The sequence below is a fragment of the Trachemys scripta genome, chromosome 2, assembly GCF_013100865.1.
Source record: "Trachemys scripta elegans isolate TJP31775 chromosome 2, CAS_Tse_1.0, whole genome shotgun sequence".
NCBI lineage: Eukaryota > Metazoa > Chordata > Testudines > Emydidae > Trachemys > Trachemys scripta.
In genome coordinates, this window is record NC_048299.1 from 43488056 (window position 1) to 43509226 (window position 21171).

At 46.0% G+C, this 21171-nt stretch overlaps 1 protein-coding gene across 7 annotated transcripts in view; it reads left to right on the plus strand.

Annotated features, from left to right (window-relative positions):
* Nucleotides 1-21171, plus strand: part of AKAP9 (A-kinase anchoring protein 9) — a 213544-nt gene that overhangs the window by 35707 nt on the left and 156666 nt on the right. For all 7 annotated transcript variants that reach the window (XM_034760411.1, XM_034760413.1, XM_034760412.1 and 4 more), the window contains exon 2: nt 18881-19129. In XM_034760411.1, coding sequence (XP_034616302.1) covers nt 18881-19129 — 249 coding nt within the window. The remainder of the gene's footprint in view (nt 1-18880; nt 19130-21171) is intronic.

Consider the following 21171-nt stretch of genomic DNA (forward strand, 5'->3'; position numbering starts at 1 on the left):
GTATCTACCACGCCTCCTAGTTTAGTGTCATCTGCAAACTTGCTGAGAGTGCAGTCCACACCATCCTCCAGATCATTAATAAAGATATTAAACAAAACCGGCCCCAGGACTGACCCTTGGGGCACTCCGCTTGAAACTGGCTGCCAACTAGACATGGAGCCATTGATCACTACCCGTTGAGCCCGACGATCTAGCCAGCTTTCTATCCACCTTACAGTCCATTCATCCAGCCCATACTACTTTAACTTGGCGGCAAGAATACTGTGGGAGACCGTATCAAAAGCTTTGCTAAAGTCAAGGAATAACACATCCACTGCTTTCCCCTCATCCACAGAGCCAGTTACCTCATCATAGAAGGCAATTAGGTTAGTCAGGCATGACTTCCCCTTCGTGAATCCATGCTAACTGTTCCTGATCACTTTCCTCTCCCCTAAGTGTTTCATAATTGATTCCTTGAGGACCTGCTCCATGATTTTTCCAGGGACTGAGGTGAGGCTGACTGGCCTGTAGTTCCCCGGATCCTCCTTCTTCCCTTTTTTAAAGAGGGGCACTACATTAGCCTTTTTCCAGTCATCTGGGACCTCCCCCGATCGCCATGAGTTTTCAGAAATAATGGCTAATTGCTCTGCAATCTCACCCGCCAACTCCTTCAACACCCTCGGATACAGCGCATCCGGCCCCGTGGACTTGTGCACGTCCAGTTTTTCTAAATAGTCCCGAACCACTTCTTTCTCCACAGAGGGCTGGTCACCTTCTCCCCATACTGTACTGCCCAGTGCAGCAATCTGGGAGCTGACCTTGTTCGTGAAGACAGAGGCAAAAAAATCATTGAGTACATTAGCTTTTTCCACATCCTCGGTCACTAGGTTGCCTCCCTCATTCAGTAAGGGGCCCACACTTTCCTTGATTTTCTTCTTGTTGCTAACATACCGGAAGAAATCCTTCTTGTTACTCTTAACATCTCTTGCTAACTGCAACTCCAAGTGTGATTTGGCCTTCCTGATTTCACTCCTGCATGCCTGAGCAATATTTTTATACTCCTCCCTGGTCATTTGTCCAATCTTCCACTTCTTGTAAGCTTCTTTTTTGCGTTTAAGATCAGCAAGGATTTCGCTGTTTAGCCAAGCTGGTCGCCTGCCGTATTTACTATTCTTTCTACGCATCGGGATGGTTTGTTCCTGCAACCGCAATAAGGATTCTTTAAAATACAGCCAGCTCTCCTGGACCCCTTTGCCCTTCATGTTATTCTCCCAGGGGATCCTGCCCATCTGTTCCCTGAGGGAGTCAAAGTCTGCTTTTCTGAAGTCCAGGGTCCGTATTCTGCTGCTCTCCTTTCTTCCTTGTGTCAGGATCCTGAACTCGACCATCTCATGGTCACTGCCTCCCAGGTTCCCATCCACTTTTGCTTCCCCTACTAATTCTTCCCTGTTTGTGAGCAGCAGGTCAAGAAAAGCTCTGCCCCTAGCTGGTTCCTCCAGCACTTGCACCAGGAAATTGTCCCCTAAAACTTTCCGAAAACTTCCTGGATTGTCTGTGCACCGCTGTATTGCTCTCCCAGCAGATATCAGGGTGATTAAAGTCTCCCATGAGAACAAGGGCCTGCGATCTAGCAACTTCTGCTAGTTGCCAGAAGAAAGCCTCGCCCACCTCATCCCCCTGGTCTGGTGGTCTATAGCAGACTACAACCACAACATCACCCTTGTTGCTCACACTTCTCAACTTTATCCAGAGACTCTCAGGTTTTTCTGCAGTTTCATACCGGAGCTCTGAGCAGTCATACTCCTCTCTTACATACAACGCAACTCCCCCACCTTTTCTGCCCTGCCTGTCCTTCCTGAACAGTTTATATCCATCCATGACAGTACTCCAGTCATGTGAGTTATCCCACCAAGTCTCTGTTATTCCAATCGCATCATAGTTCCCTGACTGTGCCAGGACTTCCAGTTCTCCCTGCTTGTTTCCCAGGCTTCTTGCATTTGTGTATAGGCACTTAAGATAACTCATCCATCGTCCCTCTTTCTCAGCATGAGACAGGAGTCCTCCCCTCTTGCACTCTCCTGCTTGTGCTTCGTCCCAGGATCCCATTTCCCCACTTACCTCAGGGCTTTGGTCTCCTTCCCCCGGTGAACCTAGTTTAAAGCCCTCCTCACTAGGTTAGCCAGCCTGCTGGCGAAGATGCTTTTCCCTCTCTTCGTTAGGTGGAGCCCGTCTCTGCCTAGCACTCCTCCTTCTTGGAACACCATCCCATGGTCGAAGAATCCAAAGCCTTCTCTCCGACACCACCTGCGTAGCCATTCGTTGACTTCCACGATTCGACGGTCTCTACCCCGGCCTTTTCCTTGCACAGGGAGGATGGACGAGAACACCACTTGCGCCTCAAACTCCTTTATCCTTCTTCCCAGAGCCACGTAGTCTGCAGTGATCCGCTCAAGGTCATTCTTGGCAGTATCATTGGTGCCCACGTGGAGAAGCAGGAAGGGGTAACGATCCGAGGGCTTGATGAGTCTCGGCAGTCTCTCCGTCACATCGTGTATCCTAGCTGCTGGCAAGCAGCAGACCTCTCGGTTTTCCCGGTCGGGACGGCAGATAGATGACTCAGTTCCCCTGAGGAGGGAGTCCCCGACCACCACTACCCTCCTCCTCCTCTTGGGAGTGGTGGTCGTGGAACCCCCATCCCTAGGACAGTGCATCTTTTGCCTTCCAATCGGTGGAGTCTCCTTCTGCTCCCTTTGGTCCCTGTGGCCCGTGAGGGGGATGGGTCTCCGTGCGCTGCTCCTGCTTGCCCCGCGGCTCCCATTTTCCGGGAACGAAGGGGCTGTGCACAGAGACCCCTGCAACCACCAGGGACCGCAGGGACATGTTGGCCACTTCCGGGAGTGGCATGGATCTGGGGCAGGCAGGGAGCCTGCATCCCAAACTCCCTCCTGCACCCCAACCCCCTGCCTAAGCCCCCTCTCAGAGCCAACACCATGTACCCCCTCCTGCACCTGAACCCCCTGCCCCAGGCTCAGCCTGGAGCCTCCTCCCACACTCCAAATCCCTCAGCTTCAGCCCAGAGCCCACACCTCCTCCAGCACCCCAAGCTCTGCGCCAGCCCTGTGAAAGTGAATGAGAGTGTGGGAGAGTGAGCGATGGAGGGGGGGGATGGAGTGAGCAGGGCGGGGCTTTGGGGAAGGGGTAGGGTAGATCCTGGGTTGCCCTTAGATTCAAAAAGTGATCTTGTGCGTAAAAAGGTTGGAGACCACTGCTGTACAGGGATTGGTTCCTACAAAGCAATCCCAAAATGTGTGATGCAGTGTATAGCAAATGCACTGTAGTGTGTGTGTGTGTGTGTGTGTATATATATATATATATATATATATATATATATAAAGGGAGATGTTTGCTGTGTAACTTAGAATGTGTGGTGTCAAATGTTCCATTCTTTTCAAACCTAGCATATAGAGGTTTCATTCATCTGTTAATATTAATCACTGACTGTATTTTGTACTAACAAAGTAACTTCATTTTCTTAAACATTTATTGCCTAGTTTTCCATATAACAACATAAAATTGCTGTTGATGCAAATAGACAAAATATCAAGCTGTTGATTTAGATTTATCAGTATTTTTTTTAAATTTTTTCTGGGGACCCAGTTGAAGAAAATTGTTGATGCCCGCGACCCAACAGAGTTGGGGGATGAGGGGTTTGGGGTGTGGGAGGGGCTCAGGGCTGGGGCAGAGGATTGGGGTGTGGGGGTGAGGGCTGTGGGATGGGGCTGGGAATGAGGGGTTCAGAGTATGGGAGGGGGCTGTGGGCTGGGGCAGGGATTAGGGTGCGGGAGGTGGTCAGGGCTCTGGGCTGGGGCCGGGATGAGAGGCTTGGGATGCAGGAAGGGGTTCTGGTTTTGGGGGGGGCGGTCTCAGGGCTGGGGCAAGGGGTTGGGGTGTGGGAGGGGGTCAAGTCTCTGGGTGCAGACTCTGGGGTGGGGCCGGGGATGAGGGGTTTGGAGGTGCAGGAAGGGGTTCCAGGGCTGGGGGGGCAGAGGGTTGGGGTTGCGGGGTTGGGGCACGGACTTGCCTTCTGCGGCTCTGGTCAGCAGTGCGCAGAGGCAGGCTTCCCACCTGGCCTGGCACCGCGGACCACGCTGTGCACCTGAAGTGGCCAACAGCAGATCCAGCTCCTTGGCGGAGGCGTGCAAGCAGCTTTGCGTGACTCTCGCCTGCAGGCACCACTACCCCCCAGTTCCCATTGGCCAGAGCACTGTGGCTCCCCATGTGAGAGTATCCTAGAGTCCACTTGGTTAAAGGTTACTAGGGAGGCTATCAAATTATAAAAATGAAACTTCGCAATTCTTAATTTTTAAAATGTTTAATGAAGGTGTTTTTGTTTGGTTGTTAGTTTATTTTTGTCTGTTTGTTTTGAAATTTGACATAAAATGTAGGTTTCAGAGGAAACACACACACACACACACACACGGCAGCCTGGCTGCTGCCGGCTGTGGAGCTGTGAAGTGCATCCCCAGGGCTTGGGCTGCAGTGTGCTCCAGCACCCCCCTGGGGATCCCTTATCCCTGCCCCTGCCACTCCCCAAGAGGCTGTGAGAAAGTTTTGGAGCTGGCTCCAACCCACTGTCGGTGCACACACCTTGGGCGCCTGTACACACGCAGCCCCAGGGAGGGCAGGCGGACGGGGGGGACGGGACGGGACGCAGGAGCTAGAGACAGAGAGCGGCGCGAGACCAAGTGGCTGCCCTGCAGGGATGGGGAGCAGCAAAGCTCCCAGCTCAGCAAGGCCATGGGAGGGATGACCCCCAACCTCCTGGCAGTAGGGTGACCACCTTTTCAAAAGGCAAAAGTGGGACACATGCAGGAGCCCCAGCCCCTCCGCAGCCCCACTCCCTGCTCCTCCTCCTCTCCGACCTGAGGTCCTGCCCCCTGGCCAGAACCTGGATCCAGGCCATGGTGAGAGCTGCCCAGGGAGCCTGGGCTGCTGTGGGGAGCCCCGGTGCCTCCACCTGTCCTGAGTTGGGGACTGGGGTGCCTGAGAGCAGCCCCCTGGCTTGTGTTCCTACATCCTAGGGCACGCCGCCCAAGGCATGTGCAGGGTATGGGGCTCCCCACAGCAGCCCAGGCTCTCTGAGCGGCTCTTACTACTGCCAGCTCTGGCTTCTGGCCTGGCTAGTGGCACAGCCTTGGCTGGGAGGAGGAGCAGGGGGTGAGGCCTTGTGGCAAGGAGGGGCTAAGGCCCAATGCTGCCCCTCCCACAGCAGGAAATCCAGAGCAAATGCTGACCCAGAGTCTGGGACTGGAACTCTCCGTTTCAGGATTGTGCTCACCCTGCCTGGCAGCCAGGAGCAGTCTCCTGCCTCAACTTTGCTCCCTGCTTTGGGCAAGCTCTGCACAGCAGCAAGAATCAGGAATTGGAGCCGCAGGAGGTTGCGGGGAAGTTTTGGGGCTGACTCCAACTCACTGCACTGATAGTGCATGCTGCCCTGGCACCCCTGCACATGCAGCCCCAGGGAGGGCAGCAGGACCAGAAAGTGGAGAGGAGACTAACAGGGCCGTCCCTAGGCATACACAGCTGCCTAGGGCACCATGCAGTTTGGGGCATCAAATTGCCCCAAATTTCATGATGCCCTAGACAGCTGCGTGCTGCATACATGGCAGCCAACCCTATCCCCCAGCTGGCCCCCACTGCGGGCTGTGCCCACTGTAAGGGGCCGGGCCGTCCTTAGGGGGGTGTAGGGCCCGGGACAACATCCTCTGCCCTGCTTTTTAGTCTTCTCCCTTGCTCCGCCCCGGCCCGCCCCCATTCCACCTCTTCCCCTCCCCAAGCCTCTTCCCCCAGCGATGAACGCAGCCCGGAGAATTAGCAGGGGTCCTGTGCCAGCAGCAGGGGTCGGGCCCGACCCCACACTCACTGGAAGCAGCGAGAAGCGGAAGAACTCGGCCCCAGGCCACTCCACTTCGCCGTTTCCCAGCCACGTTGCTCCGCTTCCCGCTGCTGGTGAGTGTGCGGTCCTTTCCCCAACCTTCTTTCCACCCCTCCCCCTCCCCCCCGAGCAACATGGCTGGGGCGGGGGAAATGGAGCGGGCTGGGGCCAGGTCACTTCACTTCCCGCTACCGGTGAGTGCGGGGCGCGGTCCTTTCCCCAACTCCCCCCACCCGAGCGACATGGCTGGGGCAGGAGGAGTCGAGCGGGCTGGGGCCAGATGGTTCCGCTTCCTGCTGCCAGCACCGGGCCCCCTGCTAATCCACTGGGGCCACTCTGGGCCTGTGGGGTCCCCCACAGCTCCTGCCTCCCCGGCCCCGCAGGCCTTGAGTGCAGCCCAGACCCTCCGGGGGAGAGAGGGAGAGGAGGGAAGCAGGCTTGGGCTGCATAGGGCACCATAATTGGTAGGGAGGGCCCTGGGGACTAAGCAGCTGCAGGGATGGGGTGCGGCTGGGATGTTGGGAATCATCCTCTCCCAGCTGTGCTGAGCCAGGAGCTCTGCAGCTCCCGTTCCCGGCAGGGCAGCAGCTTAGTACCCACTACGCTCTCTGGGCCTTGGCTCCCAAGCCCCCCTGCCCTCCCTGTGTCTGCGTGTGCAGGAGCCCCGAGGCTGCATGCATCAAAATCTGGCTGTGCTCTTCTGACCAGGAAGCAGCTCTCTCTGGAAAAAGCTTCTTCTGTCTCCATTGAAAACCCTGTAGGTCACCTCTCTGATAGTGTGCTTGCAGACCAGTGTTCAGCAGACAGTGGGTTAACACTGACCTGAACTGCTGCCCTTTGCAAAGGGAGGTGTGGTTTCTATTTGCAATAGAGTGCAATAGACTGCACCACAGATTGTTGGCATAGAGCAGACTAAGGAAGCTCCCCCAAGGAACTCTGGGATCCATCAGGAGGACTTCCAGGACCAAAGTCAAGCCAAGGCCGCATGCACACAGGAAATGGGCCAGCCTTTATTCCACCTTGGTCCCATGGCCCACCAGGGACATCGGTTGGCGGCTCCTTCATGGAGCCGTGAGCACGGGCGTGTACCTGGTGCGGTTCACACCTATTCCCGAGGCCTGCCCCTTTTGCAGCGTGAGGGAGAACCTGGCGCACCCCTATCTTGAATGTGCCAGGTTGCAGCCCCTATTCTGGCTCCTCCAAAACCTCTTGTTGAGGTTCTGGCTGCACTTTTCCCCGCACCTGTTCCTTTTTGCACACCCATCCGTGGCCCCACAAAGTCGCAAGACCTCCTCGTCAACCTCCTCCTGGCCCTGGCCAAACTCTCCATCTACACTACCAGAAGGAGGATGCTGAACGAGGGGGTGCTCTGCGACTGTGGGGCCTATTTCTGTTCCTCCCTAGTCTCACGTATCTGGGCAGAGTTCCACTGGGCAGTGTCCGCTGGCTCCCTCGACACCTTTGGGGAACAGTGGGCGCTGTCCGGGATTCTCTGCTCAGTGTCCTCATCCGGTACTCTTGTTTTAAACCTGTGACCTCCACCTCAATCCCTGATTTTCTCATTTGTTGTCCCCCGTGTTCATTTGGTCTCTGGGTCCAGTGGTCCCTCCCGCTAGGTTGGGAGAGGGGCCTTTAGAAACACAAGCCCACCCACCCCCCAGGTTTCCAATAAGACAGGAAAGCAATAGAGTTCAGACCCTAGGTCCCAGTTTAACATGGGTTCAGACTAGGGTTGCCCACCTTTTACTCGCACAGAACTGAACACCCTTGCCCTGCCCTGCCTTCTGCCCCGCCCCTCCTCTGAAGCTCTACCCCTACCCGCCCCTACTCTGAGCTGCCCCCCGCTCGCTCCATTCCCACCAGGCTGGCTCAGGTGGTTGGGATTCAGGAGGGGGTACAGGCTCCCGGCTGGCGCTGCGGGCTCCGTGGTAGGGCCAGAAATGAGGACTTCAGGTGTTGGAGGGGGCTCTGGGCTGAGGCAGTGAGTTGGAATGCAGAACGGGCTGTGGGCTGGGGGTGCAGGTTCTGGTGTGGGGCCAGGGATGAGGGGCTTGGGGTGTAGGAGGAGGCTCCAGGCTGGGTGTAGAGCTGAGGGGTTTGGAGTACAGGAGGGGGATCAGGACTGGGGCAGGGGGGTGGGGCATGGGGGGGGGGTGAGAGCTCCAACTGGGGGTGCAGGCTCTGGCATGGGATTGGGAATGATGGGTTTGGGGTGTAGGAGGGTGCTCTGGGCTGGGTTCGGATGGCGGGAGGGGGATCAGGGCTGGGGCACAGGGATTTGGAGGGCTGGAAAGGGATCAGGGCTGGGGCAGCGGGTTGGGTCGCGTGGGGGCTGAGGGCTCCAGCTGGGGGTGTGGGCTCTGGAGGGGGGGCTGGGGATGAGGGGTTTGGGTGCAGGGGGGTGCTCTGGGTTGGGACCAAGGGGTTCAGAGGGTGGGAGGAGGATCAGGGCTGGGCCAATTGGAGGGCACGGGAGGGAGGTCAGAGATGGAGGCTCTAGCCGGCGCTTACCTCAAGCAGCTCCTGGAAGCAGCGGCATGTCCCCGCTCTGGCTGCTATGCGGAGGTGTGGCTAGGCAGCTTGGTGCACTGGCCCGTCTGCAGGCACCGCCCCCGCTGCTCCCATTGGCTGCGGATACCAGCCAATGAGAGCTGTGGAGCTGGCACTTGGGGCGGGGGCAGCGTGTGGAGCCCCCTGGCTGCTCCTTTGCCTAGGAGCTGGAGGGGGGACATGCCACTGCTTCTGGGAGTTGCGCAGAGCCACTGCAGGCAGGGAGCCTGCCTTAGCCCCGCTGCTCCACCAACAGGATTTTTAATGGCCCGGTGCGCAGTGCCGACCGGAGCCGCTAGGGTCTCTTTTTGACTGGGCGTTCCGGTTGAAAACTGGACACCTGGCAACCCTAGCTCAGACACTCTAGCCCATTGCTGTGTAGACATAGCTGTAGGTGCCTAGAGAACTATTATAGTGAAAATTTTGTGCTGGTGAGTTTAGATGCCTACAGGGTTAGGTGGCAGGGGTTTTGTGGATCGCAACAGGCCTAAATTTGGGCTTTAGGCACCTAAGTCGCATTGTGGCTCTGGGCTAGCGTTACCACCTGGCCAGTATTTGACCGGTCTGGCCATTGTTTTTATGGATTTGCCAGGTGCTAGAAATTGTTTTTAATTTGCTGGGGTTTTTTTAGTGGGTCTATAGAGTTGCATTATTATCAGTATACGTTGGGATAGCTATGTTCCAAGTTTCGGTGTCCAGCTAAAGGTTCCCCAATGTTCCCATTTGTGCAGTTTAAGTGAGAACAGATCAAAACTGTTGAAAATACAGCAGCTGTCTGCCCACCAACATGCAAGCCCATCGTGTGTGTGTGTGAGAAAGGGTCTGAGTCATGTGAGAGAGAGAAGTGCGAGGCATATTAAATAATAGAAGAGCAGGGTGATGGTGTGAGTGATCCTACTACACCCCCAGAAAAAAAAGCTTGCATCAGAAACTTCACATTAATGGCAACTGGCTAAACGAAACAGACTAAAAAGACTGACTGGCAAAATGTGCTGATAAAACAAATTGTTATAAATTATGTTATCAATCGTATCTAAATGTGTTATCACTCTAGATACTGTAAGTGGTTGTTGGGGGGGGGGGGGAAGGGGGAGAGAAGAGTTGTGCAGTTGCCTTGTGGTTGAGGGTTGGGATTGCATGCAGGCTTGCCTTGTGCGTGTGGGATTGCTGTTTTTTTTGTATTTCAAAGGTGGTAACCCTACCCTGGGCCTCACTGTCTGATCCTTAGCTTGTTTTAGAGAATATAGAGGGTGATGATTGGTGTCCAGTAATACATTTTGATACATAAAAAAAAGCTCTGAGCCAGAAAGCTCATGTAGTCCAATGAACAATTTTGCAACTGGTTGCAATGCTCAGACAAAAGTGCATCCAGAGTAGCAAACCCAATTGCCAAAGGACACCATTTTTACAAAATACTTTTATGAAGTAGGAACACTTGATAAGGAGAACTGCCGTGGCCTAAAAATGAAAGTTTAGAACTACAATCTTCCAGTGTTTTTCCAACTGGGAGAAGGTCGTAGGTCTGCAACAAGCAGATTCGAAACAATACGTTTAGCAGATAAAGTTAAACAATAATGCTATTATCTTTCTCTCATTTTTGTTCTTTTAAAATGTAGCTGAAACTTTTGTTGGCTCTTTTTTCGTTGTTTGTTTGAATACTTTTGCCCGACAACTCTAAAGCTCTTTAGACTTTAGCATTGAGTTGGCATTTCCTGCATCTGACAGGCTAGTTAGTTTTCAGTAATATGACATAATGACAATATGCTAGAGAGACTTTTTAAAGCCTAAAAAGGAAAGTTTCAGACTCCAGTTTAATGAAAATTCATGTTATGAGTCAACTTAGTAGAAGCAAAGCAAAGAATAAAGTGTGTGTATTTCTAGCAGTGTCTAATCCTCAACCCCAGTTGCTTGTGCCTCCTCATATCAATTATTGAGTCTTCCTCTCTGCTCTCCAGCCTCCAAACAAACAAACAAAAGCGTACAAAATGAAAGGTAAAGAGAAAAGGTCACTTAGAATGACAAGGACAAGCACATGACTGGTGACCTTTCTCCCTCAGTGCAGAGGAAAAGGGCTCCTCCTTAACCTCTCCATTGGTTCTACTAACCCCTTAGCCTTGACTGAGCAGACAGCTCCATACCCGTGGCAGGTTTCTAGCCACAAGTGATCCTGTCTCTCCTTTAAAGCAGATACATCTCACTGCCTCTTTTTCAGGTCTGAAGGTAGGACCTTTCTATCTCTCTGAAGAAATTGGTTCCTCCCACGGTGCCCCTTTTTTCCATCACCTCTGAGGCTCTGGTCAGTTTGTTTGCATGGCAGGTGGTTGGTGCACAGTGCTTCCTTCCCAGCTTCTCTACTTCCCACTGACAGCTTAGCTAAAATCCTCTTTACTTTGGGGGAATGAGGGTGGCATTTTGAACCAGAGGCTTTTCTCATCCTGCATAGCTTCAGTGGTAGAAGTACCTTTTTTGCTGCCAAGAAAGAGCATAGGCTGCAGTAACAGCTACCTTGCCCTCAGAGTGAGGAGCATCATCCTGGTGGAACATGTTGTGTAGGCACATGCACTGTCTCATTCTGCTGTTAGTGAGTGTCACAAATGCCAGCTGAGGAATGAAAAAAATGGCTATGAGCAACCCCCCCACCAACTCATATATGTATATGTAGAGAGAGACTGGGTTAAGGGACAGAATATGACTATACCTTATTTAAAAATTGTAAAGTGGAGTTGACAATCTTCTCTTGAAAACCTAATGTTAAAGTGCTCATGGTATACTGGCTGTGTTGGGATTATTGGTTTACAGCATTTGTCCTGTGCCATATCGACATTGCACTGCCTATTTCTCTGTCATCATTGAAAGGTAGGGATGCATGGCATATGTCCACAACTGTTCTTTTGCTACATATGTATTGTAATGCTCTTGAGGAGGAGATTTTTCCTGGTGTCCTCAGTGTTTAAAATTATATGCCTCTCTAATAGAGAAAAAAGAGAATGGAACACACTGCACATTCTTTGAAGGCGACTGTCATGAGATAGGGGGAAAAATGATACTGCAGTCCTCATTTCTTTTTGAGTATCCCCCTGACAGAATTGCTGTAGATGTATAATAATCTGTTTGGGCAGGTATGGTGTCCCTAACCTCTGTTTGCCAGAAGCTGGGAATGGGCGACAGGGGATGGATCACTTGATGATTACCTGCTGTGTTCATTCCCTCTGCGGCATTGGCCACTGTTGGAAGACAGGAAACTGGGCTAGATGGATCTTTGGTCTGACCCAGTATGGCAGTTCTTAAGGTAGACAAGAATTTAGAAAAGGTCTGAGTTCTTGTTTCTTCCACGTTGTAGGTAAAACAGAGTGGTGTCCTTTGAACAGTATGATTAATCACATCTTTGATCATAGTTATAGATGTCTTGATGGAAAAGTTATAGTACTAAAGTATATACTTAGGAATAATAATAGTTTTATTTTTTAAGGGACAGTACATCATGTCTCTTTTCATAATAGCCACAACTGGGATGTTATTTTAGAGGTGTTGAAAACCTGCAGCTCCTACTTACCACTGCAGATCTGAAAAATGACATGTTTTTCAGAGTGTGAAGGGGTAATAGGCAAACATAATTGAGAATCTGATTGTTTTCACCTTAAATTGAGTCTTTTGTACTTATATGTGTATGATGATTCGTTTCTGTTACCCATACAGTTCTTATGTCATGAACTTGCCAGATGTTGTCTTGGGCTTGATATGTGGTAAAGAGATTACATAGTGCAAAGTAAATTTCATCATTGTTTTCATTTGGGTAGTCGAAAAATTTAGTTGGACCTTATAATTTTGAACTTTATGTGGGAAATCTTTTATGTAAGTATGCACTTCACACTGTACATTCAATCAGATCATCTTTTAAATTTGTGTGCACATTTATATACTGTGCCATGTCACTTCTATATTCCGACTCAAAGCCCATGTGGCATTTACCACCGAGGTTAAGAGTTGGATGGGGAAGAAAACAGGGGTACTCAAGTTATGTCCACAACCAAGAATAGCTGGATAGATATTTCTGCTAAAATGATCAGCAGTAAAATAGTTAACTAAATTGGTATGATTTGTACCAGTAATCCCAACCAGCCCCCAAGATAGCACATGTCCTAACAGGGTGCCTACCTAGGACCCAGCAGCCCCAGCACACACCAACCCTCTTTTGCACTTCTGATCATCTTGCAGCAAGGGTTTCATCCACTCTTTTTTTGTTTTTTTGCAAACCACACGAATCACCTGTGGTATTTTGCTGTAGCCCTTCCCACAGGGTTGTGGGATTGATACAGGTTGTGATAAAGAGGTGAATGATTTTGGGGTTCCAGGGGGAAAAAGGTTCAGAACCCTACAGAACCTACATAACCAAATAAATCTTTTAAATATTTATGCTGTTATATTCAAATGCAGTTCTACTCTGAAAAATGTCTTCCAAAACTATACATATTACTCATCATATCTACTCTCCATTTGCTGTTCAGTCATATTCTGCTGACTTTAGTGACAAAAATAAGTTTTTGCTGCTTTTTACTCCTGTTAGCTCTGTAGAGTCAACACAGCTAAGTGAGATGAAATAAGAAATGTGTTCCATCTTGGGCATCAACAGAATTGGATGCTAGGATCCAGTCTTTTATACCTTTGCAAACTCATTGAAGACAATGGGGACTATGCAGGTGTTGAAGTTGCTGAGGGCATAATTTGAGGACATGGGGGGTTATACAGATGTAAGTAAAGATCTAATTTGGCCAGGAGAATCATTAGTACTGATCATAATGTGTAAATTGGAAAGAAACCCAGTTTTACTCTGAGATCTCAGTCTGAAATTTCAAGGCTGGCAGTTTGCTTGTAAACTGTGCACATTTGACACAGAAGTCATTGACAATAAACGTGGAATCCTCAATGCCTTGTTTAGAGTCACTGTTGAAAGCATTTTCCTGTTCCATAGGGAATTGATCTGTTGACCATAAGCAGTGCTTAAAAGATTTACCAGACACCAACTAACTAGAGGACTCAACATACTGTTGTTAATAATAATAATAATAATAATGATTAATAATAATTTGTGTTATTGTAGCACCTAGGAGCTCAGTCACAGACCAGGACCCCATTACTAGCCAGTTAAGTACAAAAACAGAGGGCCCTGGTTAGAATTGCCACCAGCTGTTATCTCCCAGTTTCTGGAAAGGCTGGAATTTCACTACTGCTTGGAAGTTACAGTAATGGTACTTGGACCAGATTTGTGGGGTAAAGAGCTGATGGGCAACCCTCCACCAGATAGAATGGATTACAAAGAAAGGATGACCTGCATTGGACAAGTTATTGCTAAATAGTTTCCAGCTATTAAGCTATAAGTTGTGGCTGCTTTTTTGATGTCTTGTCCTTTCTTCCTGTAGTGTCTGGGACCAGAGCCTCCTGCTACTGCAAGGAGTTGGCAGTAGTGGAATGTCTCTGCTATTCTGACTCTCTCTCTCTTTTTGGAGCCTCCTTCCTTTAAATAACACCAGTACTTGCATCTTTTGCTGCTTCTTACAGCTTTTCCAAGTATCAGCAGTGGCATGAAATTGACTTGATTCTTGAGTTGCTGGTCACAGATTTTGAATAGAAGCAATAAAAGTAATTACTGTGTTATTAATTTAACGCTGATAAAATCATGAGCAGCAGTAGAAGTTCTGGAGCTCTGTCTTTAGATTCAGGAAGACAGCACTACATCAGTTTACCTTTGGCTCACATTCCTTTCACATTTGGAAGGTTATTTTTTGCAAATATAAAACCTGGAAACTTATTAAGCTTTCATTTAAACAATATTTTGTTTAGAATTTGTTGGCCTTGCCTAAAATGATTGCTATGGAATTCTTCCCATTTGTCACTGAAGGTAAGGTATGTGTGTGGTATTTGTTTTTTGTTTGTTTGTTTTTTTTCCAAGCCCTGACCATATATCTTAATTCTAGAGCCCTGTCTTTTGAAGGAAGTCTGTATTTTAGGTTCTTCTTTCTTCATGATCAGCAGAAGTATTTTTGGTCAGCAGTATTTTTGAGGATTGCATCTAGTGCATTTCACCTCTAATCCGAAGGGATAATTGGAATTTTAAAATAAAGAAACATAGTTTTCTATTTTCTTTTTTGAATTTTGATTAAATTTCTGAATTTGAAATCATATTATTTTATTATTTGACTGTAAAAATTTTAGGGTAAAAATTTCTAAGATTGGTGCATGCAGTTGGTGCATGCTAATACCAGATGTGTATGAAAATCGGTCACTTTCAGAACACACATGCCCAATTATGTACCTAATGGACGTTCTTGTGAAAATAAGGTGGAATCATTATTTGAATGCCCAGATTAGGTACCTACATTTACAAATGCCCATATTTAGTATTATTCAAAAGAAAGTTCAATTAATTGTATAATATCTTTAACCAAAATTGCTAGGGTTTTATCTAATAATTCCTCAGAGATAAAAAATGGTAGCTTAGTTTTGAAAAGAGAGGAATATAATGTAACTAGATGCATCACGCAGACAGTCCGTACTCGAGGGGATTAGAATCCTTCAGTCATTCTTGTTGCAGCCATTTATCTAATTTCGTAGGCAAATAAAGAATATAAAGTTGCATTGGAAGAAGCTGCATTACCTTTTATCTATTACATACGGTTTCAGCCATCATAGAGTTGATGGGATACTTTAGAACCAGTGTGTATATGTTCCAGAAAGCTCACAATTACATTTTCTTGCAGCAACTTTAGCTACAGAGACAATGTTAGGGTTGCTTTAGGTAATATAAAAATATGTGATCAAGTTTGGGACGAGAATGCTTGATCTCTGACACTGTCTAGCTCTCTTAAAAATTTCTCAAATACTTACTTCTGAAGGCCACACCCACCAGCTTGTACCAGTGTCTCATTTAGAATACTCTGGGTTTTACTATGACAAGAATGACTTAGCTAGCTGTTTTGTTGACGTAACATATAGTCTCAAAAAGGATTATGTTAATGCAAACTAGTTGCCTTTTAGAGCTCACCAGCAGGGTCTACATGGGCCAGGGTGGATAAAAATCAAAATACTTCCGTAACTACTTTGCAGCAGCTGCTCTGAAAAAAGTGGGAGGAACCAAGCTAACTCTCCCACAAGATGTGCGATGGAACTCAGTAGTGGACTGTTTGAGCACTATATCACGAACTGGCCTAATCTGCAAAAAGAAGAACAGGAGTACTTGTGGCACCTTAGAGACTAACAAATCTGATGACAGTTTGTGAACAAAACCATGAAAGAATAGATGGCACCGTCACAGCCAAAGTTCTCAACATTGGGCTTAAGAGAAATGTTGAATACATGCTGAGTACCCTGAAGCCTATTTCTGTAGCCTTGAACAAAATGAAGAGAAATTGCTGTTTTATTGCTGACACTGTTGAAATTTGGAAGGAACTGAGCGAGATCTTAAAAAGAGAAATATGCAATGACAGAGTTAAATTACAAGCATTAAAAAAACGAATAGGACAAGCACTATCTCCAGCTCATTTTCTTGCAAATAGTCTCAATACTCGGTACCAGGGTCAAACCTTAACGGCTGAAGAAGAGGAGTTGGCTGTGACATGGACATCCAGCAATCATCCCTCCATAATGCCAACTATTATGTTTTAAAGGAAGTTACACAAGTGAACTGGTGGAAGTCACTTAAGCACTTGGATTCAGAGACTGTTGAAGTGATAATCTCACTTTTACCAGCAGTAGCTTCTTCTGCCGGTGTAGAAAGAATATTTTCTTCCTTTGGACTAATTCATTCCAAATTGAGAAATGGTTTGGGACCTGAAAAAGCAGGAAAGCTTGGGGGTTTGTGTGTGTGTGTGTGTGTGTGTGTGTGTGTCCGCCCCCCGATTATGAACAAACAGGAAAATAAAGGTGAAGACGACTGAGTTAGCCGCAGAAGCCATATTTTAAGTTTCTCGTATTGACCTGGCTGACATGGTCGATTTTAATTTTTGTTGTTTTTTTTTAAAAATATTTCATTTAACTATTTTAGTTAAAACAATTTTAACAAAAACAAACCTGATTTTAAAAAACTTGAATGTTTAACTAAATTCAAAAATACATATGCTTGTTTGGTTAAAATATTATATGTTTGCTGTTGAAGAAAAAAATCCAGAATATATAACGTTGTTGTTTTAGTTAAATAAAACAATTTAAATGTTTGTCTGGTGATGTTCTCCTCCTAATACAGCGTGGCAAGAAAATCCTCCAAATATTAATGGTTAACCTGTTGAATTGGAGATGGTTCATCCCCCAATGACTTCATAAATATCTGCTTCAATTACCTTTGGTAAATGAAATAACCAAACAATCATTCATTTTCTGATATAGCTGTAAAATTAATCTGAAAAGTTTTCAAATTAAATCACTTAAAATATATAGTGTGTACCTTCTAAAAATGAAACCTACATCTATCTCTGAGTTGTGAAGAATATGTATTAAGGTTATAACAACCAACAAGAATGCACTTTTATGTAGAAAACCATGATTAAATCTAATCTTCCTGACTAGTGATTTAAATCAAATCCACCCTGACAGGGGCCAGTTAGAACGCTTTACAAATCACAGCGCTTTGGTGCACTTTGCCGCACTGTATAGACAAGACCTCAGAACATGAATTGGTATTGTGAAGAGCTATAGAATTAGTATCCTCACTCTTCCCTCTATTAAGAAGATATGTCTATGATGTATCCTATTCCTTACCTGAACATGGTGGTGGGGAATCTCTCCTCTCTTCCTGATGTAAAATACTTATTCTTTGACAAATGTTCTGAAATGTTAAAAAGTTTTATTTATTTAAATAATAGAAAAAGCCTTGTTAAATATTTAAACTAGTTAGGGATGAAATGAAGAGAAAGTGGAAATAAATGCTAAATACGTAGGTGAGCAAATCTCAAGGTCCTTCTGAGCAGAGCAGAAGCTATATTCCACATTGTCAGCTGTCCTGAGGCTGCAGGATCCTGCTGGGGAAATAAGAAAATCTTTTCTTGCAGCGAGACAAAAGTATTAGCTATGGAAGAAATCATAGTTGATTTGCAAGTAGCATCTATGTTTAATTTATGGCTTTCTCAGCTATCTTGAGGTTGAATGACAATTAGAAAACACAAAAGTGACAGCTTGCATTGTGACAGAACAGAGACTGGGAAGGGAGATCTTTGCCAAACTGGAAATCCTGATTGATCCACTTGAGCGTTGACAAAGAGTTTGAATGGAAGCCTGGCTCTCTGGATTGGTGAATATCATGAGCAAAAATTCCAATATTATTTTATTATATGATAGAAACTTTTTTTGAAAAAATTGACAGTCGGTTTACCAAAATGCATAATACTTTGGTATTAATTAACATAAAATAGATATGAAAGTGTAGGGCTTTATTTAAATGTTGTTGTTGTTTGTAAGTGTATGTGCTTAATAAAGTAATGTGGTTTGCAGCAGTCATTAATATTGGACTTTTGAGGTGGGAGAATAAAACCTGGTGATGGATAACACTTTGTTAATGTCCGTTTAATTTTGTCTTTACATTTGTAAAAAACGTAATTATTATTTTTCTTTCTGGAACTGAAATTCTGTTCCAGTTAAGAAAAATATATTCTAAATGGATTTTCACATGTAAACCGTTACATCTCATTAAAAGTGATAAGCTCTGTAAAAGGCAGTGTCTTAGAGTATTTGAATAGCTTACGTGCTAATTGGTTTTTCAACTGTGCTGTGTCTGGATCACCTGCGACTTTTTATTCATCATCATGTTTTGCTATAAGGTAGAGTATCTTGAAATTTGCTTGTTGTCTTTTGTTAGACGATTTCCTAAAGCTGTATTTTACTTTCTTCTATGTTTTGTTAGTAGCTTGGGCTGGTTTTCTTGATTCCTAAAAGTATTTTTTTCTGAAGAGTGCAGTGATACATATTTGGTATTAGAAAGGGTTGCTCTTCCGCTTTTATTTCAAAGCAGATAAAATTAGTTTCATAGTCTTGTTGGTGTGTAAGGTAATTATTATAAAACTAGAGAAATTTAAGTTTCCCTAAGAAAATGAGATCAAAGATTATTTTATAACCTTTGTGCTTTGTTTAACTTTGAATCTTTTGATTTCTAGATAGCTGTCCAATAAGTATTACTTATTGTTCTGAAACCTGCAAGACCTATATTAAATTATCATTATGCTGCTTATATATTGTACATTTTAAACATTATTTTAATGTTCATATTAAATTGTATTGTAGGGTATTTGGAATATGCAGCATTAACCTCAGCTTTGTTTTCTGCAGAGATTAGTCAGAAGATTTATGTAGAATAGTCCTTAAGCTCTCATAATTGGTGTCATTAGTAATAAAGAAGAAAACTTTCACCTTAACAGGATTTTCTCTTATGTGCAGCTTGCCCAGTTTAGGCAACGGAAAGCACAGTCTGATGGGCAGAGTGCATCGAAGAAGCAGAAAAAAAAGAAAAAGGCATCAAACACCAAAGATGAAGAATCGATACAAGATGGTCCTGATATTGACCAGTCACAGGGTGGTGAGACATCCACACACCAAAGAGGAGCAGCAGCTACTGCGGACTTTGCTATAATGAGGACTTTACGCAGTAGTGAAATGATCAAACATGACCACACGTATACCATTGAAGTAAGTGTTTATCAGGTCCTAAGCAATTACATTATTTTCTATTTAAAGATGCGCTCTTTATATTTTATTAAACTGCAATGAATATGCAAAGGAAAATGAGTGGGCATTATGAGAATATTGACATTATTCCTTGCCTCAACCTCCATGCTGCTTTATGCCCAGAGTTGACACTTTCCATTTGCCTGTTGGTGACATATTTTCTATGGCATGATAACTGAGCTGTAGAATATGAAGCATTTGTTGGCACAGTTGTGTGCATTCCTTGATAGGATAAAAGCTGTATGTATTTTTTAAAAGCTTATAATAAAATAAGTATTACTCAGGAGTACCCCCAGAAAATTTTTACATGGTTTGCACAACTGAATGAACCCTCTAGTGTTCTTCCACCTTGGGGCTCTTTACTGCCCCTCTCCTGGCCAGCTACCCTATGCAGGTGCTCACTCCAGCTCCCTGTACTTGTAGTAGGTCTTGAGGCTGTTGATGAGCAAGTACCTGGGGCACAGCAGAGGGGACATGGACTACTGGAAGCAGGGTGAGGCTGGGCAGGCTTCTGGGGGGGATCCCTGGTGCGGGAGCTGGCCCCAGGGCAGCAACATGGAGAAGCAGTGCTGACTGCCCAACCAGGTTTGCTCCCATGGCTCTTCCATGAAGGTGGTGCTGTGGGGCCAAAATTGAATGACTGGTGTTGTGACCTAGTGTGTGAAGGTAGTTTTGGCCCTGTACCTGAGTCTGAGTGGCTCTGTGACCCCCATGTGTCAGGTTTTAACACCACTCACTCAATTTTGGTCCCACCGTCCCCACGTTGCGAACAGGCTGCAGGGCCTACCCACAAAATGGTAGACTGTATCCTAAAGCACTGACTATGAAAAGTTTCTAGGAGTCTCAGTGGACAAGCAACTCAACATGAGCTTGATGCTGTGGCATAAAGGGCTAATGTGATCCTTGGATGTATAAATGGGGGAGTAGTAAGCAAGAATAGGGATGTGATTTTACTTCCATGTATGGCATTGATGAGACTGATACTAGTATACTGCATACAGTTCTGGTGTCCACTTTTTAAAAAGGATATTCAAAAATTGGAGAGGGTGCAGAAAAGAGACACAAAAAACGATTTGATGGTTGTAGAAAATACCTTAAAGTGGGAGACTTAAAGGGATCAATCTGTTTAGTTTATCAAAAATAAGATTGAGCAGTGACTTGAATATAGTGTATAAATACCTTCATGGGGAATAAATACTGGGTACCAAAGGGCTTTTTGATGTGGTGAAGAATGGTATTACAAGAAGCAATGGCTGGAAGTTGAAGCCAGACAAATTCATACTGGAAATAAGGCGCACATTTTTAACAATGAGGGTGATTTACCATTAGAACCAACTACCAAGGGTGGTGGTGAATTCTCCAGTGCTTGATGTCTTCAGATCACGTCTGGATGCCTTTCTCCAAGAAAGGCTTTAGTCAAACACAATTTATTGATAGGGCTCAATACAGTGTCAACCGGATGAAATTTAAAGGCCTCTGGTATACAGATATATACCTAGATATTTAAGGGTCCCTTCTGAACTTACACTCTGTGAATGTTGGCGGTGAAGGAACTGAATGGTGACTGAGCTATCTTTTTAGAGGGGCATCTGAACAGCATAGTATTGTACTTGTTGTGTGGACAACTAGCAAGAACTTCAGTTTCTGGAGTTGTCTGTCAGCTAAGTACCAATTATAAACATTTAGTTCATATGAGAAAACAAAAACCAGTAATTATTTATGTCACATTCATTTTCAGTGAACCTTTGGTTCCAGCAATTTAGTTTTACTGGACTTTAACTAGTATAATAACAAAAATCTTTCAATTCATCTTTATTAAGTTTTTAAAAGTGATAGGTGAACCTAGTTCTTATGAAAATGAAACTCATAACACTGGCTAGAGAAAGGTAATGTATAGACAGCTGCTTGTCAAGTTGACCTATTACACTTCAGCTAACACTCCTTGATATTGACCTGCAAATACCTCCTGCTGTTCCAACCTTGGGCTTTTCTTGAGCAGACTG